The sequence below is a fragment of the Podarcis liolepis genome, assembly GCF_965112155.1.
Source record: "Podarcis liolepis genome assembly, chromosome: 13".
Classification (NCBI taxonomy): Eukaryota; Metazoa; Chordata; class Lepidosauria; order Squamata; family Lacertidae; genus Podarcis; species Podarcis liolepis.
This window is the reverse complement of record NC_139573.1, coordinates 22,130,066-22,157,268: the sequence shown is the minus strand read 5'-3', so window position 1 is coordinate 22,157,268 and position 27,203 is coordinate 22,130,066. Positions and strand designations below refer to the sequence as shown.

The following is a 27,203-nucleotide window of genomic DNA, read 5'->3' as shown; positions in this document are numbered from 1 at the left end:
ACACAGTGATTCTTCAAACAGCTCTTGTTTATTCACAGGCCAGGACAGAACTGAACTGAAGGGTTCAGTCAGCCTGCTTATATAGAGCTCCAGTACAATGTAACTGTAACAATTTTCTAAAACTATCCAATCACTGAATGTCACTTTCGATCCCTTAGTTGCATAACTATGTGCAGTAGCCCCCTGCTGGCCCAGGGCGAGAACTTCAGTACATAACAGGAACCATTCCCACAAAATTCATTTTAGGTAGGCCTTGCTTGTGGCTTCAGTCCTGTATTGTACTGAATGCAGGTCAAGTCAGCACTCCAGGCCTGCTGTTGTGAAAATCCTGATGTGGGGATAGAGGTGCGTTTATATCTCTGTGCGAAAGTTCAGGCCGCTGCCCTTCAGTAACTGAGCACAGGTGTCATCTAGCCATTCACTCTGAGCCACTGTGAAGTGTTTCTTCCAGTTTCCAACAGTGCCTGCAGGTGGGAAACCAGGTCAGAAAAGAAAAACATTGACAGCCTGGTTTTTCCAGGCGCCTTTCTTAGCAGTCTTGCGTTTCATACTCTGTCTTTATGGGACCCTGAACTTCTGCCACAATTGCAGTTCACTGCAGAGCACCTGGGAAATGTTCCAAAGCAAACACAGCCTGCTGAGTCTTCCTGTTACCCTCCTAGCAAGAGCAGAACCACTAGGTAATTTCAGATCCTGGTAATTTAATTGTCTTACAGGGTGGCCTTTTATGTTTGACCTCACCTAGCAAATAACATTTCTCATCTCCCCAGCCCCCTGTTCCATCCATGCTTGGCAATTGCTTCTACACTTCTGATATTGTTAAACAAGAAGCCAAAACCAGTTCCTAACCCCAATAAAAAGAAATAACTTCCAGACTTTGCTTTTGCCCCATTTAGAATGTGATAACACTCCCTCCCCCTCCTGCAGTCTGCAAATTCTCCAAACGGTCCCCTAAGACCTGTTTTCTCTCACCTTTTCTCATGAAGGGTGACACAGTATGGTCCACGAGAAAGGAGGGCAGGGTGCTATAATTAGCCATCGGGTTTGCTTTCATGCTCTCAAACTTTGTGTGCTCCACAATCTGGTTCAGAACTGATTCTGGGAGTTCTAGGCCCATAAATTGGATCACTTTTCGGATTTCCCGGGCTGGGTCCTAAGGAGAGAAAGACAACATGGGAAGGAGGATTCGGCCTGTTAGTGATAGAGAGTTTTCCTTAAGGCACCTCCCTGGCTTTAGGGAGGCTGTGTCTCCTACTTAACAGAGGGCAGTCCTCTAGCCGAAAGGCTGTCTGGCCCAAATCAAGGTGAAAGATGGAGAAGCACAAGAAAGGAGAGCGGGGGCCTTGAAGATGCCCATCAACAGCATCAGAACAGCAGACTGAGCAAGCACACAGGCTGCCCGATTACAGTCTTCCTCACAATGGTGAGTTATAACTGTGTTGCTATTTAAATTACAGTAATTGTTTAAATATTTGCAACTATGCATATACACCAGCAGGTCCACATTGTATGCAAATCAATGTCCTCTTTTTGTGATGCATGTCATTTTTTGGAAACACCTAAGTGCCCCCCTCACATTTGTTTCTTGCTAGACTGTGGCACTGCCATCAGAAAGTACCGTCTTTGAGGTGTGTGTGTGTGTGTGTGTGTGTGTGTGTGTGAGAGAGAGAGAGAGAGAGAGAGAGAGAGAGAGAGACCTTCTTACCTCTTTCATATCTTCATAAAAGAGGTAGAGGACTGGGTGACGGTCCTTGGCCTCCCACCAACCACGAACATGGTCAGACCAAGAGCCCCAGGCAACTGCAAAGAAAAATGGACCAGTAGAAAGTGAACATGGCATCTCAGATTCGTCTCACATCTTCCTCCCTGTGTCCTGATGCACAGACTATATTTTAGTTATTTATTATATTTTAACATTATATTTCTACATCACCCTTCACCCAGGGATCACACAAAAATGCATAACATAGTACAAATCAAAAACAATACCTCCCCCCCATTTCTACCTAATATCAAGGTAGGAAAGAGTATAGTGAGGGGCTTTGTGGATTCACGTAATTTTCTCCTTCTGCGGTACATTTATGTTTCTGTTTATTTTTAAATTTAAAAACTGATCTTCATCCGAAAGGATTGTAGCATAGAGTGCAATAACCACCACTGCACAGGTATCTCAGTAGGCCCGTTCTCATCACATCACTGAAAACTGAGCCCAGGGATCCTGGCCTCTTTCCCTGGCCTTAGGAAGGCTCTTGAGGGTAATGTCTTCTTTCCTCCCATCTCTTCGCCTCCTCCACTCACCCTTCCCAGCAACGAAATTCTCCAGAAACTCATTCCAGGTTCCAGTCTCTGGCATTATCTTGCTCATGTGGTGGAAATAGAAATAGGAGACCACATTGTCCTTGGCATTTCTGGCCACGTAAATGACCTGCAGAAATACATCCGAAAGAAAAGATGACAGAGAAGTCTGAGCGCCAAGCCTCTCGCTCACCCTCTCAGCTCCAATCTGTACTCCCCTCATTTTTGCCAGCAGTTACCTATGCCTTGCTTTTAAACATTAAATGAAGTGATGGTTCTTAAATGGAAGCCCATGTGATGCGATTTTTATTAAGAATATTATTTGGGTTGGGTTGGAGAGTGTGTGTGTGTGTGTGTGTGTTAGTTCGTTTGTTCATTGCTCAGTGGAATGAAACAAGAAGCAGCCATACCACCAACCCACCAACCACCTCATGTGGATTGTGCTGGTGTTTAATTCCTTTTAGTGGAAAGAGGTTATGAAAGCTCAAAGCTGGTCTGGAAGGACAAATTCACACAAGGCCAGCCCACTACTCAAAATATCGAAGTCTAGAAGCTGAAATTATTCCGTGATAAAAGCAAAAGCAAGACAATGATGAGGGCAAAAAGAAGAGACCCGTGCTCTTGAAACATCCTCTCTTTTGGTGACAATTCCACGTGATCATGGCTTCGTGCCAGAATATCAAAACAACGGAACTGAGAGATTAACATTGGTTTAGATTAAACCTTGCCCTTTCATCAGTCTCACCCTGGTGAATTATCCTGACCTTGCATTTCTGTTCCCAAAAAGAAGCAGGAAGGAGCTGAACCGGGAGGTGACTTTTGAGTATACGTGGAGAGGGCATTAGGTCTGCCTGTTCAACACCTGAAAGAACAGAGGGCACAATCCAGCCTCATGATGATAAGCCCTTCACTCTACCCTCACCGCTCTCTTCCCAAAAGTTAAACAGTACCCACTACTCACCAGAAACTAAAGGTTTCATAGGAGGCATGTCTATGAAGGGCATCCGCTCATAGATGGGTTTCTGATTACATTTCTCCAGGTCACCTCTATGCTGAACCATGCTCACTATTTGCTGGATCCAGGTGGTCCCTGCCAGAGGAAAGTGGGAAAGCTTAGTAGTTAGTAGTGGAGTGGGAAGAGGAAGCTCTAGGGGGTTAATGGGGGGATGGCAGGGGGTTGGCGAGCAAGCAAGCAGGGGCACAGCCCCTAGTATATTTGCAGGTAGGTATGTTATAGGACCCATGATAGTCTTGTGATTGAAATTTGTTTTGAACTGTCTTTTATGCTGCTGCTCAAATTAAGCACCACCACTATTCATCCAGTGTCCCACCATCCCTTATGCTCCCTTAGTATCTCCCCTCTGCCATGCTCAGTTTTCCTTATTTCTCTCTTTATGAACCCCTTTACCTGCTTTGGGGTAAGTGCAGATGAGAAGATCGTCAGGTCGGGCTTTAAAGCCCTGTATGGTACCCCAGTGCTCGCGTAATGTATTGGGGAAAAGGACCCCTTCAATCTCCTCCAGGGTTGCTCGCTTGGGGTGCGTGGGGTCAAAATCCCCTGGCCCTGATTCAAGATCCATCACCTGGAAGCAAAAGATATTGTAGTCAAATATGACACACTCCTTGTCCCCCCCCCCCCAAAGAGCTGGTGCTGCTTCCTTTACTTCCTTTTGGGCCAAATCCTAGTAGGGGAGTAAAACTTCATGGCCACCTACCAGCTCTCCTCTCCTTTCGGACAGCTGCACTTCTCTCCTTTCTTCTGTCTTCCTCTTGTTTCCTGAAGTTAGTTTCTGACCCAGGAATTGCAAATTGAGAGAGCAGGGTGTGTGCTTCCCCAGTTGAAGTCTCCTGTATGCTTTGGCTGGGATCCAGCCAGGACCTAAATTGGCAGTAATTCCCCTAGTTGGCTAAAATTGTGTGAGATAACTCCCTCCCTCTCTCTCTCCCTCTCTCTCTCTCTCTCTGTCCCATGATACTTTATCAAAGGCACTGGTATGTAACCTCAGTCTCCACCCTAGCTAATTTAACCCCTTAGCGTGTGTACACAGGTAGCAAACCCAGGTGTATCCTGAACAGCCCAGGATAAGCTTTGTCCTACCATATTCCTTCATACCAAGGGAGGGGCCTTCAACCTTTGATCTGCAGTTACTGTACTCAGTTCAGGGCAAGGCATCCTGCAGGTCTAGTTAACAAACATTTACAAATTAGTACTTCCCTGGCTCAAGTCGTGGCTCTCTGGAAGGAATGGGGCAGGAGATGAACCTGGAGGTGATATTTGAGCATGCAGGAAAAGGACATCGCCTCCACTTGTTCCACAACTGCAACTCCAGAGGGTGAACATCCAACCTGGTGCTGAGAAGCCTTTCACACACTCACACTCTCACCCATTATCTCATTGAATCAATACCTATTATTCACCCAAGGGATGGATTTTGGAAGGCACGTCACTGTGAAGGGCATCTGTTCATAGATGGTGCCTGAACGCATTTATGTAGACCTCCTCCATGTCCAGTCAAGTCTGCCATTTCCTGGAATCAAGTAGTCCCTGGCATGAGGGGCGCAACGTGAGGGGGTCGGGGGGCCGTAGCCCCGGCATACAATTTTGAGGGGGCATGAACCAGGCACCCCCTTGCAGGGATCCCTGTCCCACCCTGCCTTCCGCCTGGGGTCTCTGGACCCCAAAGCCCGGCTTGGCCTCACTACCACATCCCCTGCCCCCTCACTGAATGGCTACCTGGCCAGTGTCTGGGGCGGGGGTGGGATTCACGCACCAAGGGTTGTGTCGGCTAGCTGGGCTCCCCCCTGCATGGGTGGGCTGGTGGTGCAGCACAGACCCACTTGGCTCTGGTGGTGAGAGCTGGGCTGGTGCAGCGGGTTCTGTTCACCCTCTGCCCCCTGCCCCCCTCCCCGTGGCAGGCACCCTGGGCACCAGCAAACCATGCAATGCCACTGCTTTGCCCCACTACACGCCACGATAGAAAAGGCTCAACCTTTGTTTGTTCAATTTAGAGCAACACTTAAATATCGTTTGCTACTGCCCACCCCGTGGTGTTTTATTGTGGACATGTTCTTGACGCAACAATTGTACATTCCTGGTGGTCTTATTCTGCTTTGTGAGTTGTTCTGTGATGCTTTCCTGGCGATACCACATTATTGCTGTCTGGAGGGCTGACGTATAAGCAGGTGGTGGCAATGATGGAGAAATAGGACAGGTCACCCATTGTTAGTTGGTTGACACTGCAAAAACTCCACAGCGCTGCCTTGGAAATGTTTCGCTGCTCAGAGAAGAGAGGAGCATGCAACAGAAATACGTTTGTTTTTCATAACCAAAGACCCTCTCAAGCACAAACTATGCGGGAAAATGTGGGACCCATTTGCAACTGCCCCATTTAAGACCGAAAACAAGGCGGGGTACAATTTAAAACACCCAAATGTCACGCGGTGAGGTGGTGCTCAATCTCTCTTGCCTCAGCACTGCCTTCCCCTAGCCAGACTCACTTCCAGTGTTAGCTGGTGAGGAAAGGACTTTATAGAACCGTGTAGATATGGCAAATGGTGGAGGACAGGCGCCAACAAACCCTTTCCTTGTGATCCTCTGGTGTTTGACCTATTCAATTTAGATCTGATGAGGAAAAGCCCCTGCTATTTTTAAGGCTGTGTTCATATTGCTGCCTTAGAACTCAGTGCTTGTCTTCATCAGTGCTTTTCACAGATCCTTCCCCCACCACCAAGCTGTCCACATCAGCACTGTTTCGTTAGTTTCAGATTTGTTTCTGTTTGTGTACACACTAACGGGGGTTGGGAAGTGGGTAGGAAGGCTCTCGGACCCCATCAGAGCCTCAAGCCCCCTTCCCAAAGTCCTAGCAGGCACCTTGAGGGCTGTGGCGAGGGTGTCAAATGGCCTCACACAGGGTGGCATATTACCAAGGTCCACCCCTGTTCACACGTTTGCTGGACATGAATTAGGAATGGCTTAAGGACTCCATTCGGTGTGGAGGTGGTTTAATTATTTATTTCATTAAATTTATACACTGCTTGATTGCAAAACAACAACAACCTAAAAGCTGTCTGAGAAACAACACCTCAATCAGTAGTATTGTATAACAAAGAGATTTTCCCTTTATCAATATGGATCTTTTTTTCAGCTCCTCTTCAGTCGAAAGACTGAAAGTCTCACTGTGAGGCATGGAGAGATGCTTACAGCTGTGTGCGGAAGGTCAGGTCGCTGCCCTTTAATAACTGGGCACAGACATGATCTAGCTGTTCACTTTGAGCCACTGTGAAGTGTTCCTTCCAGTTTCCTACGGTTCCTGCAGGTGGGGAAGACAATCCAGAAAAAATTAAACTGTTTAACATCCCTTCAACCATCTGTTTTCCTATCTTCTTTTCTTTTTCTTTTAACTCAGCAGATTTCAAACTTTCTCCGTTTAGGGAGCCCTTCCTCAACTTAGTAAATCTGCTCAGGAACTCTTGCACAGGATTCTGGGAAGTAGTCTAGGGCTGATGTGAGGGACTACTGGCCCAATAGTTTCTCTGCCTGAAGTAAAAATCTCCCTCCTGCAAGCTGTACATTTCATTTTGGAGCTGGTGTGTCATTCCTACTTCGGTTATGAATTCACTGTTTGGCCTTGAGCCTTTCACCATCTCTCAGCTCCGGTACTCCAACTGGAAATTAGGAGTGATAAATACTGACCCACCTTAAAGGGTTGTTGTGTGGAGGCAAACATGTTGAAGATTTTACAGTCTTAAACGCACGGTCCTTGTTACCCACTTATACCGGAAAGCAAATTCCTGGCTATTACTTTTTGAGGCGGATTGAGCATCATGGGACAGAACAGTGGTGAGTGATGGGAGGGCTACAATTATCTCCCAACCATTAGCTTCTACCATCTGACTGGCTAAGGGACAGGATCAACATCTCCCCCTCCCAAAATGAAGCACCATCCTCATCTCCCTTTTCAACATTCCCGAGTTCAAAATGACTCCCAAAATCTCTGAAGGTAGTCACTTCCAATAGCTATTTCATAATATTGCTGAACTATCCTGAATGCAGGGCACCAAGTAGCCCCCCCCCGGGGGGGTCAGCCAATGAAAGGGCCACATCCCCAAAGTCTGATGGGCACTGCCATTCAAATTGTGCATGTGTGCCGTGCCATGCCATGCAATCAATTATGTGAGGCAGGACTTACCTGCCCCCCAAATATTTTATTCAAGTTGGCACCTGAACTAAGAATATTGAGGGGTCCCTTCAAGGGGTTCAACTTCTTAAGGAAGACTGGACCTTTGGAGAGAGCGTACCTTTTAAGGCTCAAACCGGTTAGGAAATTCGAGACCAGACCAGGATATACAAAAGCAAAGCAGCTATAAGCCTGATCTTTATTAAAGCTGTTGCAACAGGGTGCTCACCCCACACGCAGGAGAGAGGAGGAGGACCCCAGACAAAGGTGTGCAAGCCCTTATATAGACTGTGAAATTGCCCACCCTGTAGCTCAAGACCACCCCCCAGATACATCATACCTACAGCACAGAAGGGGTGTAGCCCAAGACCACCCCCTTAATACATCAGAGAAGGGGCGGACTACAACAGAAATCTGAGTGCGTTGTTTTTTCTCCTGTCTGCTAGGTTACTTGATTGGATTACCTGGGGCATCCTGGCCACTCTTTTGTTATGATAACTACTCAACTCCTGAATCCAGGTCACAGGTCACAGGCTCACCCTTTTCACATCTTAAATGTGCCCTTGAGACAGGATTTGTGAGCAAAGAGACAATGGGAAGGCTCCCCATTTCCTTCAACCTTGCAGAGAAATATTTGAGGTCAATTTGGAAGAGAGAAAATGGTTTCAGGGGTTTTCTGTGGGTTTCAGACATGTGGTTTACATAGGATCATAGAACCATAGAGTTGGAATAGACCACAAGGGCCATCGAGTCCAACCCCCTGCCAAGCAGGAAACACCATCAGAGCACTCCTGACATATGGTTGTCAAGCCTCTGCTTAAAGACCTCCAAAGTAGGAGACTCCACCACACTCCTTGGCAGCAAATTCCACTGTCGAACAGCTCTTACTGTCAGGAAGTTCTTCCTAATGTTTAGGTGGAATCTTCTTTCTTGTAGTTTGGCTCCATTGCTCCGTGTCCGCTTCTCTGGAGCAGCAGAAAACAACCTTTCTCCCTCCTCTATGTGACATCCTTTTATATATTTGAACATGGCTATCATATCACCCCTTAACCTCCTCTTCTCCAGGCTAAACATGCCCAGCTCCCTTAGCCGTTCCTCATAAGGCATCGTTTCCAGGCCTTTGACCATTTTGGTTGCCCTCCTCTGGACACGTTCCAGTTTGTCAGTGTCCTTCTTGAACTGTGGTGCCCAGAACTGGACACAGTACTCCAGGTGAGGTCTGACATATTTGTATGTGTTTGCTTGGTACATTTATGAACATCTATTATATATATATAAGACCTTAAAATTCTTATAACACACCCCTGACTGAACGTGATTGTGGACTGCTTGCTTTCACTGTTGCCCCTATCAGTCCTCTCCCCCCTCCTGTCAGATGGGTCTTTGGTTCCCACCTTTTCTCATGAAGGGCGAGATGCTTTGGTCCAGGAAGTCAGAAGAGAAGGTGGTATAATTTGTCATTGGGTTTGTTTTCATGTTCTCAAAATCTGTGTGCTGCACAATCTGGTTGAGAACAAATTCTGGGAGCTCTATTCCCAGGAACTGGGCTACCTTCTGGATTTCCCGGGCCGGATCCTATAGAAAAAGAAAGGCAACTGGGAATTATGTTCACATGTGGTGGGGGTGTAAATATGAAAAAAAAAATCTGGCAAAGGGTGTTTAAGGAGCTAACACAAATCACTGGGTTAAAGCTGACCAAAAGTCCAGAGGTAGCATTATTATCAATTTACGATGGGGTGGAAGGTTTGCAGGCTACGAAGGACTTGCTCACAAATTTATTGACAGCTCCACAAATTATGATAGCTAGGAAATGGAAGGGGTAAGCAGAATATAAAATGGGAGAATGGTATAAAGAGGTGTGGAATATAGCTATTAATGATAAATTAATTATTTCAAGGAGATATGGAAGGTGTTTGTAGAATTTGTACTGTTAAAACAAAAAGGGGCAAACCATCGCAAGAGGTGTTTAAATTTTGGGGGGTTGGATAATTACAATGGAATGGTCTTGGTGGTGTGGTTCACATTTTTATTCTCATATATTTATGATTATTACTTTGTCGTCGTCTTTATCATGAAAAAAGAAGAAGCAACAGCAGTTGGAAAAGAAAGAAAGAAAGAAAGAAAGAAAGAAAGAAAGAAAGAAAGAAAGAAAGAAAGACAAGAGTTGTGATGGGTAGTGTGGCAAATCAGGTTGTGTTCATCTAGAAATCTATTACTCCTAAACCATCACCAACAGCATCATCATTAAATATTAGTGACCACTAATAATAATAATTCAATTTATATCCCACTTCAACCCAAAGGAGCCCAGGGTGGCAAATACATCAATAATAATTATTTTAAAAAAAAGTTAAAAGCATTCTCCAAACAATTAAAAATGTTCTCAAAGCAGTGATTTCAGGATTGCCCAGAACAGTATCTTTCAGCCATCAAATGCATAAACAGAAATGTTTTCAAATTCCTCCTGAAAGTCAGTAATGAGGAAACAGATCCACCTCACTATGGAGGGCATTCCACAGAGAGCTACCACTGAAAAGACCCTGTCATGGGTCAACGCCAATCGGGCAGTCTCTGTTGTGAAGTCGTGATCCTGTGAGCAGGGACCGCTGGGTGGGGCCCCTCAGGCAGGTGCTAACAATTAGTCCCCAAAGTGAGAGCATGCGATGGGGGTGGCTGGTTGACAGCATTCCCAGCCCCTATAAACCTTTGAGTTAACCTGCTGTGGGAGGGAGAGAACACGCCGTGTTTTAGACTTGCTATTTGATGTTCTGTAGTTGGTACTACCAGAGAAAAAGCCAATAAAGCCTGGTAACCCATTCAGTGCCTGCGTGTGATTGATTAGTACAGTGGTACCTCGGGTTACATACGCTTCAGGTTACAGACTCTGCTAACCCAGAAATAGTGTTCCAGGTTAAGAACTTTGCTTCAGGATGAGAACAAAAAGTGTGCTCCGGCGGCGCAGCAGCAGGAGGAGGCCCCATTAGCTAAAGTGGTGCTTCAGGTTAAGAACAGTTTCAGGTTAAGAACAGACCTCCGGAACGAATTAAGTACTTAACCCGAGGTACTACTGTAGCTTGGAGGGAGGACTTGTGAAAGCGACTCCCTCCTTGACGGACTCCAGCAGCAGCACCACCAGCACAACATTTCCCTGATGAAAATAGGGATATTCTATTCCTATTCCTATTCTTAATTTACTTCTCTATGATTCTGTGAATTCTCCTCACCCCCAGGGGTTACCTGCGAGATGAAATACATTTTACCACATGATGGCATCTGGCTCCTTATGACTTGGAGTCTGTTATGGGGAAGCTCACTGAATTTGTTTCTGGCTCTTTTGGGGCCCTGCTGCCAGAAGCCCACAGCATCAGAATATTTCTTCAAAGCATTTCTAGTGCAAATAATCTCCTTAGTGGAACCTACAGCCTTATGTGTATGTTGCCTCTTACCTCTTTCACGTCTTCGTAAAAAATGTACAGAATTGGGTGGCGTTCTTTGGCCTCCCACCATCCACGAACATGGTTGGCCCATGAGCCGTAGGTCACTAAATAATAGACCGAAGGGTTAGAGCATGGGTCAGCAATCTTTTTCAGTTGTGAGCCGGTCCATTGTCCCTCAGACCATGTGGTGGGCCGGACTACAGGTATCTATCCTGTAGCTTCTTGAGAAATACTGCGTTTTCACCTGATTTGAAAATGTAAGCCACCTTTAAGCTGAAGTGTGACCATTTGTGACAGCTTCTGCACATGTATGTGTGACACCTTCATTGAACAGGATTTGGTGAAGGGTGAAGGCAAGGAGAGCCCAGATGGGTAATGCATATTGGACAAAGACATTCCTGCCCAGTCTCTGGTCTGCATAGCAAGGTAAAAAATGCACCTTAAAATGCAGTAGGGGGTAAAAGACTTTGCTGCATTTTAAGCTGCTAAAGTGTACATAGGTTAAGTCTTCTAATATAGGAAGGGAAATGGGATTATTGGTTAATACATAGAGATGGAGAGTCAGCAAAATCCTCTGAAGCGAGGGGGCAAGTCGTGTGAACCTGCAAAGTTCTTTGCTGTTGTTTTTCCAGCCACGGGGAAAGTTACACTATGGGGAAGAGACGGACACAGCTCCGGGTGCTATGCTTCACTCTCTAACCTAGGGGTAGGCAACCTAAGGCCCGTGGGCCGGATGCGGCCCAATTGCCTTCTCAATCCGGCCCGCGGACGGTTTAGGAATCAGCGTGTTTTTACATGAGTAGAATGTGTCCTTTTATTTAAAATGCATTTCTGGGTTATTTGTGGGGCCTGTCTGGTGTTTTTACATGAGTAGAATGTGTCCTTTTATTTAAAATGCATTTCTGGGTTATTTGTGGGGCATAGGAATTTGTTCATCCCCCCCCCAAAAATATATAGTCTCTACTTACCTCCCCCTGCAATGTATTTCTCAATAAACTCTTCCCACGTGCCAGGCTCTGGAAGGAATTTGTTCATGCGGTGAAAGTGAAAGTAGGAGACTGCGTTGTCCTTGGCATTCCTGGCCACATAAATAATCTGTGGGTCAAGAGAGAACCCAGGAGTCCTAGTCACAAGCCTTTTACTCTGCACTGTTCCAGTCCATACAAATCTCCTTGCCTTCCTGGTTTTTGTAGTGCTCAGTTCTTTTGCAAAACAGTTCTAGGCATGTCTACACAGAAATAAGTCCCCGTGAACTGAATGAGAATTACAGCCAGCTAAGTATGTTTAAATCTACAACAAAGCCATATTGAAGTCACAAACTCAACTTGACCACACCACTATGAGTGAGGAGCAGGAGTTGCATTGAAGGCACTCTGCTAATGCTCAGAGGCACTCCTTCACTTGTATCTCACATATTCTGAAGCCGAATCTGGCACTGCAAACAGGCTTAATGCAGGATCAGATTAAGCTTGCAGTCTGAACATGTTTAGAGACATCCTCTTTTTATTTTAGGTTTACATTTTCCAGGCAGTGGTGCAGCTATGTAATTTTAGACCCTACAGACATACAGTAATGGTCTAACGAAGCTCCTTAAGAAGCTCATGTGTATCACTTCAGTTGCAATGCATACAACTGAGCATCTCTCCCCATGACAACTACCATTCCATGCTTCACATTTTCTGTACTGTCTTCCTGATAACATTAGCAGACAAAAACAGCTTGCCAACCTTCAGATCGGCTGCTCCCTAGCTGCACCACTGGTCCCAAGGCAGAAGGGGTGTAGCTCAGGAGTGGAGCATCTTCCTTGCGTGCAAGTTTCAATTCCTGGTCTCTCCAGGTAGGTCTGGGAGTGACCACTATTTGAAACCCTGGATATAGGCTGCTAGTCAGTGTGGATTGTCACGGAAAAAATATATCACCAAGGACAAGTGCTCCACAATAAGGAGTATAGGCAAGCAGACAAATATAGGCATAGACTTTTTCTTTACAATCACTTGTGTATTTGATAGAAGTAACATCAACTCATACATCAAGACCCGGACGCTGTTGTACAGCTCAATGATTAAGCTGCTTAGTGGAAAGAAATGCTGAGTTTACCAGAAAGAGCATTTGTCTGCTTGTCTATACTGTACTCCTTCTTGTAGAGCACTTGTCCTTGGTGATATATTTTTCTGCGACTTTGCCTTGTGCTATTATATCACCACCCTCTGTATTGTCTGTCGAAGTCAGTGTGGACAGCAAGTGGACTTGGTAGACCAATGGTCTGAATAAGGCAGCTTCCGACATTTCTAAGGTTGAGCCTGGAAATTGAAATCGAACCCAGGGTGGAATCTCAGCTCCTATTAAGCCATCTACATCGCCCAACTTGTTCTGACCTTGCAGTTTTGTTTCCAGAAGGAAGGCGGCAGGAGCTGGATTGGGAGGTGGGATTTGATCGTGCGCGGAGAGGGCATTCCCGCCGCCACATCCAAGCCTGCAAAAGCAGAGGGTGACTTACAACCTTGCGCTGAGAGAGTCTCTGCCCTTCCTATCCTCTCCCTGAATCAGTGCCTGTTACTCACCTGAGGGTACGGGCTCTGGGGGAAACAGGTCTATGAAGGGGTTCCGTAGGTAGATTGGCACCTGAGCGTATTTCTGGGGGTCTCCTCCTTGCTGGATCATGTACACAATTTCCTGCATCCATGTAGTCCCTGCCAGGGAGGTGTGGATAGCAACAAAGAAAATCTGCTTAGGCTGAAGCCAGTAGCCCTTGGTCTCCCCTTTCCCATCCCCATGTGATTTCTCTCCATTTACTGTACCAGCTTTGGGGTAAGTGCAGATGAGAAGATCGTCAGGGCGCGCTTGGAAGCCTTTCAGTTGATCCCAGTTCTCTTCCATTTCTCTGAGGAAAGGGACTCCCTCAACTTCCACCAGCATTGGACGACGCTCGGACTTCAGGTCAAGACCTTCCAGCTCAGATTCGAGACCCATCGCCTGCTAATGGAGCAACAGGAATAATATAGTGCAGTCATTTCAGGAGGGGCCTGTTCCCCACAGCAGTGCAGCCCTGGAATCAAAGGCATCTCTCCTAGCCAGACTCCAGCCAGCCTGCCTAAGATGCATCCCAGCCATTTTTGCCCCCTTCTTCTTCCTAGGACACCTTGCTCTCAATACAGTGGTACCTCAGGTTACAGATGCTTCAGGTTACAGACGCTTCAGGTTACAGACTCCACTAACCCAGAAATAGTACCTCAGGTTAAGAACTTTGCTTCAGGATGGGAACAGAAATCGTGTGGCGGCAGCGGGAGGCCCCATTAGCTAAAGTGGTACCTCAGGTTAAGAACAGTTTCAGGTTAAGAACGGACCTCCAGAACGAATTAAGTTCTTAACCCAAGGTACCACTGTACTCTCTTTTCCTGACACCTCAAACACAAACCCCATCACCATGGCAACCTCTGTCTGTCCAGGTCCAAGTATTCCTCTCAGGTGGGCCATCAACACCTTTTGTCATGTCTAATATCCCAGGTGAGGCCCTGACTTGGAAAGGAAGCTTAGCCTGTATTTTCCCACTGGCCTGCAAACTTCCCTTCAACTAATCAAAAATCCTACCATTATTAATGTATAGGGTTTAGCCACCCCCCAAATCTATCACAGTATCGTGCTTCACTGCTTATCCCCACTGTCTCTGCCCTGCTCTCCTTCAGCACCACTTGCTGACCCTGGAAGAACAAAACTTGCTTCACTCATTACTCCAGTTACGGACCTTTGTCATTCCTTACTTTCTTTCCCCTGTCTCTCTTCTCTTGCCGCCGAAAGAAACTGCACTGTACAGGACCTGCCTGAGGTGTGTCTGCTTATATGACAGAGTCCAGAGGGGTGAGGAGGGAGGTGCTTCTGACTGCTGTTTTTCTCACGCCCAGGCATCCAGCCAAGAGCCATGACTCTAGGAGAGTGTTGACTATAGGAGTGTGTCCTTGTGGATTAAAGTTGGGGGGAGGGGGAATCAGAGCAGGATTTTGGGGCAGACACATAGCTGTCAACCTTCCCTTTTTTTGCGGGAAATTCCCTTATTCCAGCGCCGTTTCCCACTGCTTCCCGCTGCTATCCCGGATTGTTAGATACCCTGCAGACTGCCCTGTAGAACTCCGACCTGCACCCGGCATCATTTAAGTCCTTAAAGGTTGGGCCCTTCTAGAGATTTATTTTGGACTACAGTTCCCATCATCCTTGACCATTGGTCCTGCCAGCTTGGGATGATGGGAGTTGTAGTCCAAAAACAGCTGGATACCCAAGTTTGGGAAACTACAGTCTAACTGATCTCCACAGGGCTGTGGTAAGGATAAAATGGGGAGGACCATGTATATACTGCCTTGAGCTCCTTAAAGGAAAAGTGTGGTATGAATGTAATAAATAAATACAAATTAAAAAAAAAAGCTGTGTAGGGCTTTGTGGGTTAAAATCTGCACTTTAAATTGGGCCAGGACTTGAGACTGGGAAGTGCTGGCAGGATGTGATTAAAAATCCCCACTCCCAGCTAATATTCTTGCAGCTCTAGTTTGACTCAACAGCAGTTTCCAGACCATTTTTAACAGCAGCCCCGGGTGCAACACATTGCTGTTGTCTAAGCAGGAGGTTACCTGAGCACTGAGCACTGTAGCTCAGTTGTCCCTATCCAGGTATGGTCACAGCTGGCATATTGGCCCAAAAGCTGATAAAAGACACTTTGAGGCCACTTAGAAAATACTTGAGCTCCTGATGCCTGTGGGAAGAACTCTGTGGCAGGAGCTGGCCTGCCCTTCCTTCTGCCCTTGGCTCTGAACTGAGGCTCTGAACTGAGGGGAATGGTGCTTGTGGGGAGGGCAAGACGTCCAGGATTGCCACTGATACTGATGTGGGAGGAGGGAATTCCACCAAGCCCTCTCCTGTGAGGAGCCCAACTGCCAATATGTCAGCTCTCTGTGTGCGAGTGTGGCAGGAATGTGGCTTTGCCCTCCTGGCCTGGGTGTTGCCACCAGCTCTGCTTCTGGATCTGACCTGCGGGTGGGAACAGTGCTTCAGAGGAGGAACTGCTCATGATCCCAGGTAAAGAGAGCCAAAACCGACATTGAAATGGGTTGAAACTTGAGCTTACTCCCCGCTCCCTCCTCTCATTCATTTTTCCTTTTATGCCATGTCTTTGTGAGCCTGAGGGCAGAGGGGTGGTCTTAGACATAGGAGCCCACTCCTGGCAGCCAAGTTCCCTTCACCCACCCACCCCAAATAAAACATTTGAGGAGGCCAGCTCCACCCCACCCCCCAATGGATAGCCGTTGCCATTCAAATGGTGTGTGTATGACACATCTTGTGAATGATTATGTGAGGCAGGACTTAAACACACACACCCCTCATATTTTGTTCAAGTTGGCACCCCTGGTCTTAGAAATGATTTTTGTAAGTTGCTCTTTAAGCCTTTTAAAGGGCTAGGCATAAATGCTGAAAATAAGGAATTATGAGCTCAATTCCGCTGTCCCTCTGGCACTACTTACTGGCAAGGAAATAAAAATGGTACAATCGCCTACCAACTTCCCTCCCTTCACCAGTTACCAGAAAGCGCCTTTTTGTTCCCCTGTACTGCTGTTTGTCTGTACAGTGGTACCTCGGGTTAAGTACTTAATTTGTTCCGGAGGTCTGTTCTTAACCTGAAACGGTTCTTAACCTGAAGCACCACTTTAGCTAATTGGGCCTCCCGCTGCTGCCACGCCGCTGGAGCACGATTTCTGTTTTCATCCTGAAGTACTATTTCTGGGTTAGCGGAGACTGTAACCTGAAGCGTATGTAACCTGAAACGTATGTAACCCGAGGAACCACTGTACTGTACTGTTTGTCTGTACTGCTTGTTCTAGTCAGGTCTGGCTAGAATGCCTGTGTTTTTTGGTGAGGTATTTTCTCTTACCTCCGGTTTCTTGTGCTCCAGGGCTGGGTTTTGTCTGCTGCTTCCTGGCCTTGCTGTGCAGATTTCACCACGGCCATATATTTTGTGGAGGTTAATGTGGCCTTGAGTAGTGATACCCTACGACATCTGCAAACGGAGAACACTGATTCCAACCCCACGCCACTACCTTAAAATGCCTAAATCAGCTGGCTGTTGTGATACCCTCTGATCTTCTGCTCACGCCAGCAATCTGTGCTGGAATGTAAACAGACACGTGACATGTAACAATCCACATATCTGCAGCAAAGGGTGGAATGGAATTCCCAACAGGCACCACCATTATCCTGTTCTGCTGGGGAAAGTTGCAATGATTACCAGAGCCTCTTCTAGCCGCAGAATTACATGGGCTACCAATTCAGCTACTGAGTGTAAGAAGGGCCTGCTGGATCAGGCCAATGACCCATCTAATCCAGCATCCTGTTCTCACAGTGGCCAACCAGATGCCTATGGGAAACCAGCCAGCAGGATCTGAGCACAAGAGCCCTCTCCTGTCCTGCGCTTTCCAGAACTGGTAGTCAGAAGCACTGCTGCCTCTGACTGTGGCTGCAGAGCAGAGCCATTGTGGATAGCAGCTGTTGCTGATAACCCCAACACGGCCTCTCGGTTTGAGATTGGGGAATTAAAAGTGGGGAGACTCACAAAGGCTTTTGCAGGGCTCTTCCCTTTTCAGTGCCCGTCCTATTCTGATTTTTATAGGGGTGGGAGAATACAGTGGTGCCCTGCAAGACGAATGCCTCGCAAGACAGAAAACCCGCTAGACGAAAGTGTTTTCCGTTTTGGAGGTTCTTCGCAAAACGAATTTCCTATGGGCTTGCTTCGCAAGACGAAAATGTCTTGCGAGTTCCTGCGGGTTTTTTTCCTTTCCGCCCCCCTTTTTCCCAAGCCGCTAAGCTGCTTATCAGCTGATCCTAAGCTGCTAAGCCGCTTAACAGCTGATCCGCTAAGCCGCTTATCAGCTGATCCGCTAAGTCGCTTAACAGCTGATCCGCTAAGCCGCTAAACCGCTTATCAGCTGATCCGTTAAGCCCGCTAAGCCGCTAATAGCGCTAATCCGCTAAGCCGCTAATGGGCTTGCTTCACAAGACGAAAAAACTGCAAGATGAAGAGACTCGCGGAACGGATTCTTTTCGTCTTGCGAGGCACCACTGTACAAGAGAAACGTCGCTGTTGAATTTGCTTGCAAAATTCAGCTTTTGTTCTCCCTTCCTGGTCAAGTGGCATTGAAAGGAGAAAAATAAAAGAGCACCGGCAACAGATCCCTTCCTGGTCAAGTGGCATTTAAAGGAGAAAAATATAAGAGAACCGGCAACAGATCCTGTCCTAGAGGGCTTGGCAAAAGTGTGTTTGAATCAGCCCTCTTTTAAGGAAACAAATAAAATGATCATGGGTTGTGGCTAATTAAAACCTATTCAGAATGTTTGTTTGAAACCATTGGACCTAATTTAGCCATGGCTATCCATTTAAATGACTCTACGTTGCATAGAACTAACATCATTGTTTCAGATGTACACAAACAAAATTCACTTTGGTCCTTCCATTTGGTTTCATTGCTTATTTTATTGAAATCAGCCAAAATGTCCACTACAGGAATGTTATGGAGAAGATATCAATGGGTAGCAGAAGGATGTTCTTACAACTCTGTGCGGAAGACCAGGCTGCTGTCCCCTAACAACCGTAGACAGGCATCATCAAACCGCTCACTTTGTGCCACTGTGAAGTGCTCTTTCCAGTCTCCTACGGTGCCTATAGACAGGAGACACAATTCAGACAAAACTTCCAGTTTACTAGTCACCTTTCCTCCTACTCTAATCTAGTGTGTTCCTATTTTCATGGAACCCTCTCTTCCATATTAGCTTGTCTATCATTTCCTTCAATGTCTCCCACAGAATCCCAGCTGGATTGCAGAGGTTTCCGGGAAGTTTCCTAGGATAAACACTCATTTTTTATCAGGCATCATCACTGTCTTCCTAAAACAGATACTATGATCTATCTAGAGCACACACTGCATGACAATCTTGGGTTTCATCTCCATGTCAGTGCTGCTAAAGCATTACTTTCCTCCAGTCCTCTGGAAGCTGACAAAAACCAGTTTTCCCACACCACTTCTTATATTTTCCGTCAGTGTCCATCCACATGACCAAAATCATACTATGGGAAGCAAGTCCAATTCAGAAAAGTCTCTTGCACCTTTAATTAGAAGCTTCCTCACAGTGGAGATGCAGGTTTATTGAACTTATCCTTAATTATTCTATTATGATGTGGTACATGATGTGGTATAACACTGCTGCAACTGAAAGTGTTTGCTCCCTGAACGCTTTCACCATCACCCCAGTACCACAATTCCCCTCTTCTCTCCGATGTGAGCTGGAACTCAGCATCTAATTCCCACCACCACCACCAACAACAACATACCTTTTCGCATGAAGGTTGACACAGTTCGGTCAAAGATAAAAGACGGAATGGAGCTGTAGTTAGTCATTGGGTTTACTTTCATGTTCTCAAACATTGTATGCTGCACAATCTGGTTCACCACTTGATCAGGGAGTTGTAGGCCCAGAAATTGGGCTACTTTCCGGATTTCCCGGGCTGGGTCCTAAGGAAGAGACAAAACTGTTCTCAGGGAAGATTTGGGCTGTAATTGTGCTTCTTGATTGATTGGGGCCCACAGTTGCAAGCTTACGATATCAGACTCATTGGCCACATTCTCACAGGAAGATTAAACAGATTTCCTGGTTTTTTGTGCTTTACTGTGATTGAGCAGCATAAGATACAATAACTCACCATTCCCTAATTCTTTGACAGAGATAAATAAATGTGTAAGCCTTGGCTTCCCATTATGGCTAAAGCAGGCACTGTGATTTTTTTGCTCCATAACTGGGCACATGACCAGCAAGCCAACAGTAGCTGGTGATCATAGCTTGGCAGGGAGCTACGAACCATGATCACAGTAGACCTCCTGCTTTGGTTTTCTCACTTGTTCTAGGAAAGCAGAAATAGCTGGGCAGGATGTGTGGGATACCCAGCCTCATATAACCAACATGCTTAACTAATTAATGCATGAAAGGGTTAAGACCATAGAGTAAGCAGTCCTGCCAGGCTTAGCTAGGTCACCAAACTCTTTGTTGTTCCTTTCCACCATGTGAACCCTACCAGTAAGGAGATCTAAGCTGGATGCTCCAAGCTTAGACCGTGTGGTTTAAGCAAGCCATATTTGTGTTTCTAAACAAATGATTTGGAAACATTTACCATTTCGGAACCTGAGTTATACTTCCTGTCTTTTTCTTGCTGCTGAATGGAAAAGCACATGACTCAGACCTTCGAAGAGTTTGTAAGTAAACCATTTTTAACTTACAAAACGTGTGGTCTCTTTCTATACAGAGGGAAGTTGTGAACTTTGGAAGTAATTTAGAAGGGTATATTTTAAGGTCTAACAGCCTATAGCTCCACACTTTATTTTGCTGCATATTTTGTGATTTTAAATCTCTGCTGGGGATCTCTCACCAAAGAGTACTTGTCCCAAACCTGGATCTAGGCATCCAGGAATTCTTCTTCTTTAAAATTATACCCTATATCTATCTATTCTTTTCCCAAAGCCAACGGTGTGCACCAGCAGACTGCTCAAGCATGCCAAACCACAATAAATCAGGAGCTGTGCTCTGCAAATGCAGCAATTGCTTGGAGCAGTTTAGCAACAGAGTGCTTTCATGGCTGAAAACACTACATACTGGGGAATGCCCAGGGAGCATATCCAACTAGATGAGCAGCCTTCTAGATGAAGTGCCTTCTAACACTGAAATTTTATTATTGTCTTTCAAGGACAGCAGCTGACTAATCCTTCTCCTCACCTACCTTACCCTCCAACCCTCAATTCTACGTTGGTTGGATGGATTCCTATCCTTCAGTTTCTCTTCATTTCCTTTATTGAAATGCTTTGTGTTTATTTCTGAGGCTCTTTGTGACTGCCTGGTTTGTGTTATAGCCAGACATGCATGCTAATTAGACATTGGGGCCCTCAGAAATTATGTTTTAGATGGAGCCTCGGATCTAGTAACAGCTGTTCTTTTCACACGGGGGACCAGAGGCCTAGTTTTAAAGCACTTTGGGATCCTATGTCATGGAATTGTGTGAAGTTCTGAAATGACAATAAGAAACTGGGGCTGCTTAATTCTCCGAGGGCAGGGAGGAATGTGTGGTGAGTTTAAGCCAAGCTGGCTGCAGATTCAGATAGTTAATTTCCTCCAGTCTTCTTCAAGGTCCTTGGCTCGGTTGCATTAAGATTAGCCCTGGGTCACTTCTTGTTTTATCCCCACAGAGTTCTGCAGAAGAAGGAAGTTCTGCTACCTAGAGCTATCAGGGATACTGGAGTGGGGAGAAACAGCCGGAAGTGGCATGGGGCAGGAAAGGCCCTTGTTGCCTCTTGCTTTCTGCCCCCCCCCATCCCAGGCAATCTCCCAAATACCAAATTAGACTCTTAGTTTGGAAAAAGAACGTACAAAGGATTTGATTCTACTCAACCCTTGCTGCCTTTTGCCTCCCGCCTCAAATCTCTCCAATGCTGCAGTGCAAGAGACTCTTGAAGAGGTTTGGAGAAAAAACAGCAAGAAGAGCTTCAGGGGGCTGATTTGATTCAGCTCTCTTTTCTCAGCGACTAGGCTGGCTCACGAGGTTCTTCCCTCGTGACATCAGTTAGGGGAAGCTGGGAGAAAGTAATTTTCTTGATCTACACAAAGCACATGCACCCACACACAGAGAGCACGCCAATGTCCCAGTCTGTTCTTATGGTTACAGATCCTGCGCAGTTCTGTTAAATCGGGGATGTACGAAAAGAACAAAAACAGCCTCCCACAAAGCAAACTGTAATTTAATACTGTTCCAGCTAATTAAGGGAAGGGGGTGATTAAGCGGAGAGCCAAAAAAGCATACCCAGGGTATTTTCTGCCAAACTCTGCCCAGTGGTGGGGACAGCAAGTAGAAAGACCGCAATGAATATGTTGGGTATAAAAAGGGGGTGGGTGCCAGTTGCAAACAGAGGAAAATCAGGTCAGCATGACCTGGCTGCAAGATAATTCTCCCATCTGGACACAGCCTAACTCTAGGGGACCAGTCTCTTTTTCTGAATGCTGTATGGTAAAGCAGATGAATCTGACCTTTGGAGAGTTTGTAAGTAAACTATTTTAAAGCTCCCAAGCATGTGGTCTTTTTCTACGCTAGGGGAAGAGGGAAGTTTTGGAACTCTCAAGAGCATATTTTTGAAGGTCTAGCAACCTATATTTCCCTGCTTTAGTTTGCTGTGTATTTTGTGATTTTAAATCTCTGCTGGGATTCTTTCACCAAAGAGTACTTGCCTCAATCCTGGAGCCCGGAAGTCTCCTTTCTATATACTGTACCTATTTTTTTTCCTTGAGCCAATATTGTACTCCAAAACATTTGGAAGACACCATGTTGGGGGTGGCATACTTTACCCTCCATCTCCCCACCCCACATTTCAATAAGCTTGCAATTTGAGTTAGATGTCCCTTGACTCCCTGGCCCCAGAAAAGGGCATCTTTCCTGCCCAACTTCATGCTTAGGCTCCATCTGGACCGTGTGTGTGGGTGTAAACTGCTTACCTCTTTCATGTCTTCATAAAAGAGGTACAGGATTCGGTAACGTTCTTTGGCCTCCCACCATCCACGGACATGATCAAACCATGAGCCCCAGGCAACTGCAAGAAGACGCAAAAGGAGAAGAAATGCTGACACACACACACACATAAATCAGCACATCAAAATGTTCTGCAAACTGGTACCACTTTTTGCCCTCTACTTTTCAGAACTAATTAATTGAAACAGAAATGCAATAGAGCCCCAATGTAGTGGGGGAATCTGTCCCCACATGATCTGCTCCATGTCTTCTCAGTCACTCTCCAGGTGTTAAATGTTGGTGAAACTACCTGAAGTCTCCTCCTGCATATATCCACCTTCGAGCCTGGATAGCTCAACTGGTTAGAGCATGGTGCTGATAATGCCAAGGTTGCTGGTTTGATCCCTGTATGGGACAGCCACGTATTCCTGCATTGCAGGGGATTGGATGAGATGATGATGATGATTTTATTATTTATACCCTGCCCATCTGGCTGGGTTTCCCCAGCCACTCTGGGCGGCTTCCAACCAAATATTAAAATCAATACAGCATCAAACATAAAAAACTTCCTAAAGAGGGAACTTCCCTAAAAGACAGCCTTCAGTTGTCTTTTAAAAGTCAAATAGTTGTTTATTTCCTTGATATCTGATGGGAGGGCATTCCACAGGGCGGGTGCCATTACCGAGAAGGCCCTCTGCCTGGTTCCCTGTAACCTCACTTCTCGCAGGGAGGGAGCCACCAGAAGGCCCTCGGCACTGGACCTCAGTGTCCAGGCTGAACAGTGGAGGTGGAGATGCTCCTTCAGGTATACTGGACTGAGGCCATTTAGGGCTTTAAAGGTCAGCACCAACACTTTGAATTGTGCTCGGAAACGTACTGGGAGCCTTGGGGTCCCTTCCAACTCTACAATTCTATGATTCTCCCTTTGATGGCTCTTTGTTTTTAAACCAGACAATGAGCGGATAGCCCTTCAAACATAGGGTTATTTGAAACAGAGGACAGGCCTCTTAATCTGGTTCTCACATAACCTTCCGTAAATATAACTTACAACATTATAGGGTTGGAAGAAAAACAGTGCAGAGCTTTGCAGGTGAACAAGAGTAATTCCCTCCTTCTGCTAATGTGTATCTCGTGTGGGGACCAGTAGCTTTCATCCCTCTCTAATACGGCAGAGGAGATCAAACAAGGTCTTGGCCTGGACTGAAAGCTTGCTCAGACTGATGCACACTTTATTTTTCCCTGTTTTGTATTTATGTATCCTCCACTCACTCTTTCCCATGAGGAAGTTCTCCAGAAACTCATCCCAGTTTCCTGGTTCTGGCAACTCCTTGTTCATGCGGTGGAAATGGAAGTAGGAGACTGCGCTGTCCTTGGCATTCCTGGCAAAGTAGATGATCTGCAGAAAGAGGGGAGTCTGAATGTGAAGCCTTCCACTCACATCCCTTGTTCCACCTTGTGAACTTTCTGCCCCTCCTTTTTATTTTTTTGGAGCAGTGCCCTTCGAGGAAAAAGGGGCCCCAAACCTGTTTGAAACCTGACTAGTCCAAAATATTGAACCTCTTCACCTGCTCATAGGCCCCCCTCTCCTCTCCTTTGCGTTTCACACAGCCCAAGGGCTGAGCACGGAAACTGAGAGAGGTTCCAGGACTAAACTTTGACTTATATTAAACCCATTGACCCAACAGACCTTGCAGTTCTGTTCCCAGAAGGAAGGTGGCAACAGAGGGACTGGGAGGTGAGATTTGAGCGTTCGTGGAGAGGGTATTACCTCTGCCTCGTCCAAGCCTGAAACAGGAGAAGGTGACATTCAGCCTAGAGGTGAGGATGAAACCCTTCCCCCCCCCACCCACCCATTGTCTCTCTGAAGCGGCACCTGTTACTCACCATGAGGGAAACGTTTTGGAGGGAACAGGTCTATGAAGGGAATCCGTTGATGGATGGGGGCCTGGTCACATTTCTGAGGGTCTCCTCTATGCTGGATCATGCTCACAATTTCCTGTATCCAGGAAGTCCCTGGCAGGAAGGGTTGGAGGAGAAATATGGAGATCCAGTCATTCACCCATTGGCCCCCAATCGACCAAGCTCTACATCTCCCCCCACATTGTTGTCTCCTCACCACCAGGACAAAGCCCCTTGTTTCTCATCTCCCCATTTACCTGCTTTGGGGTAAGTGCAAATGAGAAGGTCATCAGGCCGAGCTTTGAAGGCCCAAAGGCGCTGCCAGTTATCTGCCGTGTCTTTGAGGCAAGGGATGCCGTCAACGTCCACCAGCTCTGTGCGCTTGATGGGCTCCATACCTTCCCACCCAGTTTTGTGACTGGTGGATCATGAGAAGAAATAATATGAGATAAGTCGAACCTGCATCAAAATGTTGCAGAGTGGACTCCCCATCTTCAAGGTCACCCCCCTTTCCCTGGATACACCGTCCCAGTTTCCCTTCCCCTCCTCCTTTTTTATCCTTGCCACCTTGAATTCAGCCAGTGCTTTGCTGCCACTGAGCCTGCTCAGACCTTATAGGACTGTTGGAGGTTCCCTGAAGCTTACAGATACCTCTCTCGTGGGCACAGGCAGTACCACTGGTGAACGAGACTGCTCTTAGCGTATAGGATCCTTGTGCTTTCCACCCCAACACAGCCGTGCCCGTTGGCAGGAGGCCACGTTTGCCTCCTGTGCCATCTACCTGAAGGAAACCAAATGAAATGCCCACCTGACAGTTTCACTCCTGTGAAGCAGCTTCTTGTGAGCAGCTTCTTCCTCCTTTCCGCCTCTCTCTTGCTCTCTGCGCAGTTGGAGAGGGTCTTTTTCGGAGAGAGCAAAGTCCCTGACTGAACTTCTTTGCATGTTAGATGCGGGCACTCTGCCAGTACTTTTCTGAGGTTACAGTTTAATTTTTGTAATAGTGTGGTGATCTAATGTGTGTGTGGCTGTTCATATGTGAGGATATCGTCACATCTACTGCCCCAGGGCCTGATTTTCCACCCAACGCAGGGAGTTGGACTAGATGACCCTGGTGGTCCCTTCCAACTCTACAGTTCTATGATTCTATGATTCTAGGACCCTCTATAGCAAGTATCCCTGCAGAGAGGCCAGGCGACCCCCTGGTAATATACTCCGGCATTTCCTCTCGGGGGCAGGGCCCTTGAGCGATTCATATTACGGCAAGGGACCTTGGTTCCTGTTTTACTACAGAAACACACATTTTTAGGAGTTAATACAGTTCTTTTTTAATTTTTAATTTAAATTTTATTAACATATAAAACTCATACATATACATTTACACAATTACACAATACAGTTCAGTGAATAGAAGATCCAAGGACTGCATCCCATAATCCCCCAAGGTAGATTGTAGCAACTTGACATTTTGCCCTAGCATCAGTTGAGGCTTGCGTACTTGGTTTCCTACCTACTGCACACGTAATATAGATCTATTGCATATATATTTTTGCCCTTGAAATGCGCTTCCTGATCAACCTCAAACCAGCCAAAGTGTTACTGCACGACAGTCTTGGATTTCATCTCCATGCCAGGGCTGTTGAAGCATTACTTTCCTGCATTGTCTGGAAACTGATTAAAAACTAGTTTTCTCACATCACTTAATATAGTTCTATACTGTCTGACAATATCAATCTGCATGGCCAAGATCGTACTACGGGAAACAAGATCCTCTCCAACTTTAATTAGAAGCTTCTTCACAAGGGACATGCAGCATTAATGAACTGACCTTTAACTTCACCATTCTGAAGGGGTACTTCTACAGTGCTTCTAAAAAATTCCCTCTGATATGAGCTGGAACTCAGCACCGTTCCTTTCCCTCACCCCAACACACCTTTTCGCATGAAGGGTGACACAGTTTGGTCAAATATCAAAGATGGAATAGAGCTGTAGTTAGTCATTGGGTTTAGTTTCATGTTCTCAAACATTGTATGCTGCACAATCTGGTTCACAACTGAATCAGGGAGTTGTAGGCCCAGAAATTGGGCTACTTTCTGGATTTCCCGGGCCGGATCCTAAGGAAGAAATGAAACTGTTCTCAGGGAAGATTCGGGCTGTGATTGTGCTTCTTGATTGATTCAGGCCCTGCAGTCTCAAGCTTACAACACCAGACTCATTGGCCACATTCTCACATGACGATAAACCGGACCTCCTGGCCACCACGCCACTACCTTAAAATGCCTAAATCAGCTGGCTGTTGTGATACCCTCTGATCTTCCGCTCACGCCAGCAATCTGTGCTGGAATGTAAACAGACATGTGACATGTAACAATCCACATATCTGCAGCAAAGGGTGGAATGGAATTCCCAACAGGCACCACCATTATCCTGTTCTGCTGGGGAAAGTTGCAATGATTACCAGAGCCTCTTCTAGCCGCAGAATTACACCGGCTACCAATTCAGCTACTGAGTGTAAGAAGGGCCTGCTGGATCAGGCCAATGACCCATCTAATCCAGCATCCTGTTCTCACAGTGGCCAACCAGATGCCTATGGGAAACCAGCCAGCAGGATCTGATCACAAGAGCCCTCTCCTGTCCTGCGCTTCCCAGAACTGGGAGTCAGAAGCACTGCTGCCTCTGACTGTGGCTGCAGAGCAGAGCCATTGTGGATAGCAGCTGTTGCTGATAACCCCAACACGGCCTCTTGGTTTGAGATTGAGGAATTAAAAGTGGGCAGACTCACAAAGTCTTTTGCAGGGCTCTTCCCTTTTCAGAATACAAGAGAAA

At 46.4% G+C, this 27,203-nt stretch overlaps 2 protein-coding genes across 3 annotated transcripts; both read right to left on the bottom strand.

Annotated features, from left to right (window-relative positions):
• Positions 1 to 9: 9 nt before the first annotated feature.
• LOC310691579 (uncharacterized protein) lies at positions 10 to 14,751 on the bottom strand. The gene is made up of 17 exons (XM_083471439.1): positions 14,652 to 14,751; positions 13,708 to 13,885; positions 13,471 to 13,599; positions 13,285 to 13,382; positions 11,878 to 12,004; positions 10,919 to 11,013; positions 8,867 to 9,047; positions 6,497 to 6,605; positions 5,067 to 5,110; positions 4,011 to 4,174; positions 3,704 to 3,878; positions 3,257 to 3,385; positions 3,060 to 3,157; positions 2,299 to 2,425; positions 1,706 to 1,800; positions 973 to 1,153; positions 10 to 464 (listed from the first exon to the last, which is right to left on the bottom strand). Exons 1-17 carry the CDS (start codon positions 14,658 to 14,660, stop codon positions 352 to 354), a joined length of 2,052 nt encoding a protein of 683 aa, XP_083327565.1. The 5' UTR covers positions 14,661 to 14,751; the 3' UTR covers positions 10 to 351.
• Positions 14,752 to 18,396: 3,645 nt separating this feature from the next.
• Positions 18,397 to 25,338, bottom strand: LOC310691904 (sulfotransferase 1C2-like). 2 transcript variants are annotated; one of them, XM_083472169.1, is made up of 9 exons: positions 25,189 to 25,338; positions 24,638 to 24,798; positions 24,366 to 24,494; positions 24,169 to 24,266; positions 23,751 to 23,877; positions 22,469 to 22,563; positions 20,106 to 20,147; positions 19,272 to 19,452; positions 18,397 to 18,602 (listed from the first exon to the last, which is right to left on the bottom strand). In XM_083472169.1, the coding sequence occupies exons 1-9, from the start codon at positions 25,320 to 25,322 to the stop codon at positions 18,490 to 18,492; spliced, it is 1,080 nt and encodes a 359-aa protein (XP_083328295.1). In that variant the 5' UTR covers positions 25,323 to 25,338; the 3' UTR covers positions 18,397 to 18,489. The 2 variants fall into 2 exon arrangements, with proteins under 2 accessions (XP_083328295.1, XP_083328296.1); XM_083472170.1 differs by lacking the exon at positions 20,106 to 20,147 and having other exon boundaries at positions 25,189 to 25,337.
• Between the last annotated feature and the right edge of the window lie 1,865 nt (positions 25,339 to 27,203).

Bases quoted from the DNA above. Each gene is read 5' to 3' on its own strand.
- LOC310691579 (XM_083471439.1), bottom strand. The intron at 2,426-3,059 runs GTCAGGATAATT...GTATTTCTGCAG, and splicing joins TTTGGGAACAGAAATGCAAG to GTCATTTACGTGGCCAGAAA. The intron at 1,154-1,705 runs GTAAGAAGGTCT...TTCTCTCCTTAG, and splicing joins TTTATGAAGATATGAAAGAG to GACCCAGCCCGGGAAATCCG.
- LOC310691904 (XM_083472169.1), bottom strand. From the start codon at position 25,322: ATGCAAAGAAGTTCAGTCAGGGACTTTGCTCTCTCCGAAAAAGACCCT. The intron at 20,148-22,468 runs GTAAGCAGTTTA...TTTTCCATTCAG, and splicing joins TTTATGAAGACATGAAAGAG to CAGCAAGAAAAAGACAGGAA. The intron at 19,453-20,105 runs GTAAATGTTTCC...TCTCTTCCTTAG, and splicing joins ATAACTCAGGTTCCGAAATG to GACCCAGCCCGGGAAATCCG.